This window comes from Budorcas taxicolor, chromosome 5 (genome assembly GCF_023091745.1).
Source record: "Budorcas taxicolor isolate Tak-1 chromosome 5, Takin1.1, whole genome shotgun sequence".
NCBI classification, from domain to species: Eukaryota; Metazoa; Chordata; class Mammalia; order Artiodactyla; family Bovidae; genus Budorcas; species Budorcas taxicolor.
The window spans coordinates 60,557,944-60,569,948 of NC_068914.1; the positions used below are offsets into that span (position 1 = coordinate 60,557,944).

At 38.1% G+C, this 12,005-nt stretch overlaps 1 protein-coding gene across 1 annotated transcript in view; it reads right to left on the reverse strand.

The window, feature by feature from the left end:
• The window catches only part of RASSF9 (Ras association domain family member 9), a 30,241-nt gene extending 19,521 nt beyond the window's left edge, over positions 1 to 10,720 (reverse strand). Inside the window, exon 1 of the mRNA XM_052640532.1 lies at positions 10,674 to 10,720. Coding sequence (XP_052496492.1) covers positions 10,674 to 10,720 — 47 coding nt within the window. The remainder of the gene's footprint in view (positions 1 to 10,673) is intronic.
• Positions 10,721 to 12,005: the final 1,285 nt, after the last annotated feature.

Below are 12,005 nucleotides of genomic sequence, written 5' to 3' on the forward strand. Positions count from 1 at the left end.
TCTAAACTGCGATTAAGCAAGTTCTCCTAACTAAAAGTAGAACCACTAAAAATGATCATTAAAAAAAAAAAACCTTAGTCTAAGTTCCATGCCTATTATTAATAATTCTAAGAAAAAGTTCTTTGACTTTCACTACCAAAGTAGAAGAACAAGCAGTCAAGAAATTAAATCTAATACTTTGTGGTTGCCTGCTATAAAGTGCTTGACTTCCTGTGCATTAAAAATGGTAGAACTCAGAGGTCCACTGTAGTTTCATAAGTGCTTTTGCTGCTGCTGCTGCTGCTGCTAAGTCGCATCAGTTGTGTCCAACTCTCTGCGACCCCTTAGACGGCAGCCCACCAGGCTTTCCTGTCCCTGGGATTCTCCCGGCAAGAACACTGGAGTGGGTTGCCATTGCCTTCTCCAGTGCTTTTGCTAATTGTGTACAATTCTTTTCTTCTTATGAGATTGTAGTTATTATATGTCTACTCCATGGAGACATCCATGGTTGTTCAATGGCATCTCTCATAGCTTCCAGACAAAGGTAATAATGTGCTGAGTTAAAAATACACATCTACAAGTTCTACTCTCAAAGTCTGTGGGGGTGTGCATGCTAAGTCACTTCAGTCATGTTTGATTCTTTGCTACCCTACAGGCTGTAGCCTTCCAGGCTCGTCTGTCCATGGGATTTTCCAGGCAAGAATACTGGAGTGGGCTGCCATGCTCTCCTCCAGTGGATCTTCCCAGGGATCAAACCCATATCTATTGTTGCCTGTGTTGGCAGATGGGTCCTTTAGCAATAGCGCCAGCTGGGAAGCCCAAGAAGGTCTGTGGTCTCCCTTAAGCTGATTCACTGCTAAGAGTTCCTACGTACCTCCAATTAATCATAATTGCAGGGAATTCTAGAAGGATTGAAAAAAATAAGAGTAAATGAGGAGCATAAGAGTAACCAAAGACATCTTAGGTGGCTATAAAATATCTCAGTCATTGATTGAGACCAAGTATATACTGTGTAGTACATCAGTAAAACCCAGACACAAAATTCCTACCAATTATAATCATAATTAGTGAGGATGAAAATTTGTTGAAATTGTACCACTATCTGCATTAGTAGAGCTAAAATTTAAAAAGATCCACAAAATGGCAGAACTCAATTCTATAAACTGATAGACTGACCAGTTTAACATGATTATTAGAATAAACATCAGTCAATTAAAGTTGACTGTAAGTCTATTACTCTTATATAAACACATCCTTAACATTTTTCTCAATTGTAAAATCAGCAAGATTCTGGATTCTTGCCAAACTGACCTTTTTTCTGCCTGCTTCCTGAATTCTTCTCTTTTGATCACCCTGAGTCACTCCTAGCTTTGTATGATTCAGTCCCCTCCTACCTCTCTTTATAAACCTTGTTGTGTTCCCTTCTCTTGTCCAAGCCTGTCACCTAACTGTGGGAGTTTAATAAACACTATCTAATTATGACGATGCTCCTTTTATTTTTATTTTTCTCCATTTACTTCTCTATTATGTATTTCTATTTAGAGTCAATCAAAAACATTTAGTGAGCAGCTACTCTACAGAAGAACAGCCTTCCTCAACTCTAAAAGATTATACTTTCATTTTTTAAAATTGTAGTATAAAGATTATGACTTTATTTACCCTGTCAATGATAGTTTCCCATGGAAGAGTGATTTTTAGAAAACAATTTCATGCATGAGCTACTATAGTGCTGTTTTCTCAATTAGGAGTTTAATCTCTTAGGAATGAGGTTGTGTCTTTGCATGTTTGGTACAATACAAAATACAGAGTTTACCAGTCCTGAAGAAATAAAATAAAATGATAGCTATTCCTATCATTTTTACATTTGTGCTACTAAATTTAAAATTGTGCTTAGCAAATACTCAATAATTCTTAGATATTATAATTTATAAACTAATCATGTCTCTTTATAATTGAAAATAAACCATCTGACTTTTACCATGTTACCTTTCATGGTGGAGGTTATGTGGCAATGCATGAGATGTTTAAGTAAAATAAAATTATAAGAAAAAAATCTTTCTTTCAATTCCATTTTTAAAAGTTTTCTTGAAAAGTCACAAAAAGCAGGACAAGAGAATTGAATTATATTTTGCAGAGGGAATTTTAAAATCACAGAAGCTTGAAACATGAAAGACACCTTAAGTATCTAATTCAGTCTCACGTATTATTAAACAAAGATAATACTAAAATATTCAAATTATGTATCATTTCGTTTTAGTTAAAGTTCACAGAGGCACATAAAGAACTGTCTCTTAAACTATGCCGAGCATCGCTGCATGCTAAGTCACTTCACTCGTGTCTGACTGCACCCTATGAACTGTAGCCCACTAGGTTCCCCAGTCCACGGGATTCTCTAGACAAGAACACTAGAGTGAGTTGTCATGCCTTCCTCCAGGGGATCTTCCCTACCCAGGGATGGAACTCAAGTCTCTTACGTCCCCTGCATTGGCAGGAGGTCCTTTACCACTAGCGCCACCTGGGAAGCCCTATGCCATACATTGCAAAATCATTAATCATCTAATAATTTTGCTAAGATGAGGTGTGACAATTAAAGGTAAAACTGTCAGCATTGAAATATTTCATCAAGATCCAAAGTTAGTACTGTGCAACATTTATATATTTATTTTTAATTACATTTGGTAATTTTTAATTTTACGTCTTTGTATCTAGGGAAGAAAAGAGATCAGTGGTGATCAGGAAAAGAGACCAGAGTTCTAGTGAGTCAAGGTTGAAATTTTGAAGCCCAAAATATCATGTTTAGGTATTAAAAACTTAAGATATACTTCATAACATATTTAATCCTAGAGACTTGAACAAGGAGTGAATATTTACTGAATTTTTACTGTCCTAGTACTGTGCTAAGTTTTTATTTATATTCAGATTTAATCCAAATTCTTGATGGTTTAGTATTAACTCTGTTTTAGAGATGAGAAAACTAAATACTAAGTAAACCATGCAAAATAATGGTTAACAGGATGGATTCAAATTCTGTCTCTGCCACTTATTAACTGTTGCACTACTCTGGGTCTTAACTAAAGTATGAAACGGGGGAAAATTCGTACCTTCTTCACAGGGCAATTTTAAGTATTATGTAAATTACTTAGTGCACATAGTAAGTGTTTTAAGATGTGTTATAAATGGATTTACTCTGCCCCATAATGACTTTAGTGTATTATTAATCATAATTGTGTATTTCCTCTACTTAAAGAGCAACCTCTTTAACTGTCAACCTTAACATTTTGCCTTTGCAGGATAACTGCTTTACAGAGTTTTTCTGTTTTCTGTTAAAAAAATAAATTGCCTTTGCTTGCTCTTGTTACTGTTGTTGTTGTATTAGGAAGATAAAATAGGGACTGCCCAGGCAGTCCAGTAATTAAGACTTTGCCTTCCAGTGCAGAGGGTTTGGGTTCCATCCCTCCTCTGGAGAGAAGATCCTACATGCCTCGAGGCCAAAAAACCAAAACATAAAACAGAAGCAATATTGTAACAAATTCAATAAAGACTAAAAAAAAGTGCACACAACCAGTGATGGCAAATCCAAGATAAGACCTAAACTCTAGGTGCCTAGAGAACTGGAGTTCTCAATTAAGATTACTTTCTGCCTATTTCTAGCATTGTCCCGTTGTCTCATAACTGTATTTGTCTTATACAAAGAGCATAAATCCTCCTTTCATGTGAAAAAACGAACAGTTCCCCAACTGTATTTCCCTCTTGTCTCCACAGAAGGAGGAAATGTGCTACATTCAGCAGTGGGGTCTAGAGTAGCCAGCTACCGTCACCCGCCAAACCTAACTCACATACACACATGGCTACATTCAAGGAGCATGAGCGGAAGTGAAAGCATCCCTAGAGAAGAATGAATCACCCTGTGCCTTGGTTTGTTTTTTACCAGGAGTACAGTAAAAGTCTCTTACAGCCTCTATATCTCATAGATGGCCCTTAACCATCTGAAAGCAAGGACTTGAGCCTAGAAGCAGGGATGATGAGAGGTCAGCCATGAATTTATGGATTCATTCTTTGACTACCCATGATCTGTTCACCACAAACGTATGACTCTGATGCAAATGCTTTATGGGGACCAGCTGTATTTGGAGAGTATATGAATTCATTTATTCAATCAACAAGTTTTATTAAGCACCTACTCAATCTTATCTAGAAAGAAACAAGATAGGAGAGGTCCCTGATCTCACTGAGTGTACACTCTATGAGATTTTCTTATAGGTATCTTAAGTCACTTCACTTATAAAAACAGAGGGCATTCTAGCCTGCAGATATAAACCACTGAGAGTAATTTGCCTTGTCAGTCAGCATATTTAATACCCATCACTCATTTTTGTTCTTGAAATAGTTTACTGATCACTGACAATGCTAAACATCTCCCTGAGATGCTATTTCATTCACACAAGTAATTATTACATACTTTGCTGTTGGGTGACCATTTGCATTAGTAATTACTTCAAATTACAATCAACAGATATGCAAACTTTCTCTAAAAGGTGTAGCCTTGCAATAGTCTCCACAATAATTGAATCACAATCCATTTTGTAAAAAAAAGAGATATAGAGAAATCAATGTTGTATGTGTTATGCATGTTTGGCCGAATGGATATCTTTTAAAACTCCTAAGCAAGTATACACTAAAGAACATTATTACACAGAGGTATGCTGAATGTTTTCCGGCCACGTGTACATAATGCAGATGGCATGTTGCCTTGTTTAAGAAAGCCAATATGTTACTAATAGATTTCTTATCAAGGACTGGCATCCACATTTACCTAGAAGAGGTAAACTCATACTACTACTTCAACTTTCTTCCATTTTTAGAAATAAAATCAAAAGAAAAGAGCCATAGTTTTGTGAATTACTTAGAGCCGTTATCAGATCTACCCAAATATATACCAAACAAATAACATCAAAACTTTCTAAGTTATATAGTCTAGCTAATAAAAAGGCCATATTAATAAAACTGTTAACTAGCTACAAACTTTTAAATACTTAGAAAAAAACCTTAAGATTTTCATCTGTACATGTTTCACGAATTGATATCGTGCGTAATAAAGCATCTTATGTCCTGGGCTCTAAGTTGGCTTCTAGTTTTTTGAGAAACAATTCAAGATTTAACCTAGGGCTCAATTTCACCGCAGCCACTGCTCTCAGGGTATTTTTGCCAGGGTTAAAGAATTCCAATCATTGTTCCTAATGCACTGTCTACTGCCAAGTAATAACTACTTAAGTTACCAGGTATCATCAGGGGAAATCTCTTTCAGGAACACCTGGGAACTGAAAAGATGTACGTACTCAAATATCTGGCATTTCTCAAGTCAGTTTCAGGGGCATTTCAAATATTTACTGGAGGTTAGACAAAATAGAACATGATAATTTCCTGTTTTACAGAATTCATAAATTACCATACTTCTAATTACAAAAAGAAAACATCCGGCTTGCCAGTAATTCTATCATGAGCACAAAACTTAATTCTTCCTTCTGATGAAGTATTTGTGGCATGCGTTTGTTTGTTGGAAATATAAAATTAGAATACTTTTTTCAGGTGATTCACTGAAAATTAACAATGATTATGAAATAGTCTAATTGTGTGAATAAGACCTTATAATTATCGTTAGGTGTCATTCAGCTGGGCTTCTCAGGTGGGGCCAGTGGTAAAGAACCCTTATGCCAATGCAGGAGACATGGGTTTGATCCCTGGGTAGGGAAGATTCTCCTGGAGGAGGCCTTGCCAACTCACTCCAGTATTCTTGCCTGGAGAATCCCACAGACAGAGGCGGCTAACGGGCTACAGTCCATGGGGTTGCAAAGATTCTGACATGACTGAAGTGACTTAGCATGCATGGATGCACTATTCAGACAACTTGTCTTTCCTTTGACATTTTACTATACCTATATCAAAGGTAATAACAAACTTTGTCCTAATATCAACTTGAAATCAAAAGTCTCCAAACATTTTGTAAAAAAATTATTAGTAGTAAATAACACAGCTATATTGTTTTATGATTGACATTTGCTTTTAAATGAATCAAAACATATCTAATCAAGTTTTCTAAAACCAGGGGCCTCATATTGCTCTCTGAAGCTCCGCATGCCAAAGGAAAATGCCAAAGGAAAGACAAGTTGTCTGAATAGTGCATCCATGCATGCTAAGTCACTTCAGTCATGTCAGAATCTTTGCAACCCCATGGACTGTAGCCTGTTAGCCGCCTCTGTCTGTGGGATTCTCCAGGCAAGAATACTGGAGTGAGTTGGCAAGGCCTCCTCCAGGAGAATCTTCCCTACCCAGGGATCAAACCCATGTCTCCTGCATTGGCATAAGGGTTCTTTACCACTGGCCCCACCTGAGAAGCCCAGCTGAATGACACCTAACGATAATTATAAGGTCTTATTCACACAATTAGACTATTTCATAATCATTGTTAATTTTCAGTGAATCACCTGAAAAAAGTATTCTAATTTTATATTTCCAACAAACGTATGAAGTACTGCTTTACAATGGCAATTTTTTGCTTCTAGCAAGGTTTGGTAAAAAGTCCAACCAATTCTCTGCCCCCAAATTTTACTAAACACCAAGGAATTGTAGGGGTTTCCCAGGTGGTGTTATTGGTAAAGAACCCGCCTGCCACTGCAGGAGACATAAGAGACGCAGGTTTGATCCCTGGGTTGGGAAGATCCCCTGGAGGAGGGCATGGCAACCCACTCCAGTATTCTTGCCTGGAGAATTCCATGGACAGAGGAGCCTGCCAGGGTCACAAAGAGCTGGACACGACAATACAAAGATAAACACACTCACAGATGGAACTTATATGAATACCTAAATATGTTAATAATCTAAATTCAATTATTGAATGTCCATTTAAAATACCAGTGAATTCACACTTCATTATTTGCTTCTCTGGATTTTCTATGAGAAACAAAAGCCACTTAGCAACTTTTTAAAAACATTTTCATGAACTTTAAGTGTTCGTTGAAAAGAAAATATCTAGACTCTCCAACATTATTATTCTTTATGTGAACAAAAAGTTGCATAAGAAGGTAATCCTCAATCTTTGGGATTCAGTCACAGGACATTCTAATTATTATTGGAAACAAAGTAAACAGTCCACTTCCTGAGACCAAAGGGTCTTCTGAAAAGTGTACTCTTCCTGTTAAATATTATAACAATCAGAAAGTTGTAAAACAATTATTCTGATTGAAGCATAAAGATTTTAGATTGGCTACATTTCTTTTAAATATTTACATGAAAGTTAGAAATGAAAAACATAAAATGTTTATATGTCCAAATAAAATGGTTTTGTGACCAAGCATTAATATCCTCAGTATTCCTGAAGACTATTTTCCAGTTTTTTGAACTGACTGATTCTCAACATTTAGAAAATATGTTCTGGTAGGGTAGGATTAGCTTAGTGTTCAAATCCATATAATTTTTTTGTCCGTCTCCCTGGTTTTTGGATTGCACCAATTGTCAACCAATCCTTTATAGAGTATTCACATTTATATAATACCAGGTGATATCAGATGATGACGAGAGAATGGAATGTTGCTGTTTTTTTATTAGAGTACAAGTAACAATTTTAGTTTATAAAACTACATAAACAACTGTACTATATAAGTCCATCACACGTCGGGCACTGTCCTGAGAATTAGAACCAATGGGGACTAGACAATGGTGATGGTTGGTGATGGACAGGCAAGCCTGGCGTGCTGCAGTCCAAGGGGCCCTGAAGAGTGGGACGAGACTGAGCGACTGAACCGACTGGGGACTAGACAGATATGGCTCTACCCTCCTCAACATTTACAGGGCATGTTTCCTAAAAGTTTTTATGCTTCATACTTTGAAGTTTCATTTGTTTTTCATCTGTCTTTAAGACTCTCAAATATCCATGTATCATGAGACTACTGACAGAACTGCCTTAAGAGGTTCAATCTTCGGTGATTAAATATCATTCTATTAATAAGAGTGAACAAAACTGAAAAGAGAGAGAACATGACGCAGGAAACTTCAATAAACAAACTTTCTTCAAATTTTGTGATCTCAAAATCCTAATATTCCCTCCCAAAATCCTCATTTTTTCCCTGCCAACAAAGATAAAATAATCTTTTAACTGCATACACTTTATATCACAATGTATATAAATACATTGCTCAAATTCTTCCTTTACTTTTTACAAGGAATTATATACTATGTACTTGAAGAATGCATTGGCTGTTATCAGATAACTGTTTTATCATCAAAGAATGAATCGATCAAAGGATGAATCACCTGTCATTTAAGGAAAGTTATTTGGTTTCTATGTTCTGGAGTATAATTATTTAAATCATTATAGAACTCAGGAACTGAAACTGATAAACTTAATCCTGTAACTAAATTTCACTTGTAGTTCCACCTTTGAGAATATGGAAAAACAAAACAGACAAAACAAAAAAAATCTCATCTATAGCAAAACTAAACCTTGAAGCAAACAAATATACATTAATTCCCTTTCAACACACCACGTGGCTTATTTAGCTGCTTAGTTGGAAATACCCACAGTTTTACGTCCCAAGTCACCTCTGTGGTTTAAGTGTTTCTTAAGGATTGGAAAAATACAAATCTTTAATAACATAGTTATTACAGTCATTACAGACTATTACCACTTTCACCAAAACACATGTTCATAATAAAGCATCACCTTCGATTGCTTCAATACCATTCCATTTTCTCAGAGCAACTTAAAGTACTATTAAGCTTCCTGTCTTTCATTGTCTGCTTCCACTTTTTCATAATTTTGCATAGAAAAGGTCATCTTAAAATGTTCGTATACTCACCTCCCTGAACAAAAGCCAGTTGTATGGGTAGATGTTGAAGAGTCAATTTGAGGCAACGGAAGTAGACATGGGAGGGAATCTCCCAGGGGTGTATCCAGTTTTGTTGTACTGTTATTTGGCGTACCAATGACAGAATTCTTGAATTATTTAAAACACACACACACAAATATAAAACAACTCTGATCTACAGGGGTGCTATTCAGAAAGATCACTATGCCAAAAACATAACTTGTTTCATGAAGTTTCCCAAAGTAATCTTTGTATCTCTCTACAGCATTAAACAAACACACTTCAGAAATAATGGTACTGAAATACCCTTCAAAAAGCAGTAAGGATTTTCTTTTGGCAAAAGGAGTTGTTTGAAATAATTTTTAATGCATCAGCAGTACTAAAATACAAGCCTATTTTTGATAACTATCACTACCATATTTTTAAAGACTACCCTGGTAGCTCAGACAGTAAAAATTCCGCCTGCACGCTGTGCAGGAGACCTGGGTTCAATGCCTGGGTTGGGAAGATCCCTTGGAGGAGGGAATGGCTACTCACTCCAGTATTCTTGCCTGGAGAATTCCATGGACAGAGGAGCCTGGCGGGCTACCGTCCATGGGATTACAAAGAGTTGGACACTGAGTGACTAATACTTTCACTTTCTTTAAGATACATTTAACATACACATAGTCTCATTAACTATCAGAAATATTTGTGATATGTATTCAAATTATTAGATAATAAAACATATTTAGAAAGTTTGATAGTACTGATTATTGTTGCTTTCATTTCTTAAGTTAATTTAGTCAACTAAATTATAAAGACACTTGGAAAGAGATAATGACAGTGTTTTTCAAGTAGACATTCAGGCCCAAATTAAAGTCTAGAGATTGACTTTAAAGTTGTACTACTATAATGTCATGCAGACCCTCTAAAATAATCATATCATTTCCTGCCATGTAATTATATGCTTTCAAATTTATACTAAGTAAATTATGACAAGTACAAACAAGTGTGTTTGAGAGAAAAGTTGTGGAAAAGCCCTTGTGTCAAAATATATTAAAAAAGTAAAGTCCATCTCTACAGTAACCCTCACATTTTTTTAGGCATAAAAATGTGGTATTTGAGTTAATAAAATATTTAATAGGACTGACATACACATAAGTACATATCAAGAAAAATTTGCATGTATGTGAAATAATGTATTTACACTATGGGCATTGCTGGCTTGAAAAATGGCAAATCAAATCAAATAGTAATAATAAGGATTAAGGAGGACACCTGTTTGAATCGTTTTTTAGTGCCTAAAATCACCTAAGGTTCTCAAAGATTTTCGAAAGAATAAGTTCACAAAAAGTTTCTCTACAGAGTATTTTCACTTTGGGAACTTTCCAGGTTTCGAGAATGTCCCACTCAAAGGGGAGCCAAAGCATTGTTTCCAGATTATATCAGCAGTTCTGTTTTTTTTTTTTTTCCCTAATTAGTAGCTAATAAATTCTAGTTCTATCTTCATCTAATACATTAAAATCCTGTCTGACACAAAAGAAAACTTGCCATTCCAGTACTATCAAATAAGCAAGGCAACAAGCACAAAGAGCGGGATGCTAGCGGTGGAACCAGCAGTGGCCAAAGGAAGAAAAAGAGTTAAAAACATCATTTTTTATTTTCATAGATCCTTCAACTGCGGTCACTGCAGTCACTGCGACTGGAACAATATCGTTACCAGCGGAGTACAAATACAAGCCCCAACTCTACAGGACTTTATTCCAAGAGCATTTTTAATCAGAATCTAACTACCACAGTACACATACTTTCACACAGAAGCTTCTGAACACACACACGCTGAACTTTTACCTGTTTTTATGCCGAGTCTTCAGCAAGTTTTTTCCAAAGGGAGCCATGGTCCGCCAGGCCAGCGAACAGCAAGGATGATATCTTAAAGTTCTCGCGGGTGAGAGTGGGGGTGGGATGGGAGTGGGGGTGGGATGGGACGGGGGGCGGGTGTTGGATTTGTAGAGTGGAGGGAGAACTGAGAGCTTCCTCTTCACCTCCTCAGATGCTCCTGGTTTCTTAGCTCATTAGTAGCCGCCTAAAGAGAGCAGCTGAAAGTTGTGCAACTGCTGCTTAACTTTGAACTGCGGGATTGTTGTGACTGCTGCACCTTTGGAGACCTGCCCAGCTTCAGCCTCCAAGAAGGCGTTTGGAGGCAGGAAAAGGAAAAAGAGAGAGAGAGAGAGAGAGAGCAAGAGAGGAAGGGAGGGGGACTGTATTGTGTTCTGTAGTTATTTGCAGACTTGCTAAACTTTAAAGAACTGCCAACCCCACAGGCATGATAATACCCACGAATGGGAATTTCACTGGATTTGGAAACCCCCCCTCCCCCGCTCTCCACACCCTACCACACAAGGTGTAGTGAACACATACAAAAGATTTAAAAGTAAATGCCCCCACCTCCCAGCCAGCTCCAGTCTGTGAAAAGTAATCTGACCGAGGCCAGCAGGAGTGAGGGTCAAGAATTCTTTGCCTACCGATTCGCCACAAAAATCCCTGCCTGGGGTTTCAGACTTAGAGGAGCGAAGCTGGAGGCTGGGTCCTGGTGGACTCGAAGACCACTTGGGAATCTGAGCCCCCCGAGTTCAGGCGGTTAAGAGGTCCCCAGCTCCTCCACTCTTCCAGTTCATCTTTCAAAAGTTGGAAGACCTGAAGGACCAAAGGGCTCCAGGGCTGAAAGATCGCAGCACGGGCACAGGAACCAGCCAGGGTTTGGGGTCTCGACCCCGCCCATCTTTGTCATTGACTAGCCCTTTTGGAGTTTGAAGGAAGAGCCAACTGCTTGCTCTCACCCCTGGACGAGTAAATTGAGATAGGACGCGCCGGGCGCCTCCTGGGAACGAAAGTGTGTAGTGCTGGTCGAGGGACTGGGGGCATCGCCCGGTCCTGCGTAGGCTCGAACCCGGGACCACGGCAACCCGTGGGTGCGGGGCGGGCGTTGCTTGCCTGCGCGAAACACCGTGAGAAACAAAGCGCTGTCCAGGGGCGAGGCCCTGCAGAATTTTCCCAAGACATTTTTTTCTCAGGTTTCATTTCCACCCCTCTCCTCCGACTTCCCTCTCGTCTACCACCTCCTCGCGCCACCTCCTGCCCGCCCCCAGCCCCGCCGCTCTTCTGATCTTTGCTTGGAGGAAG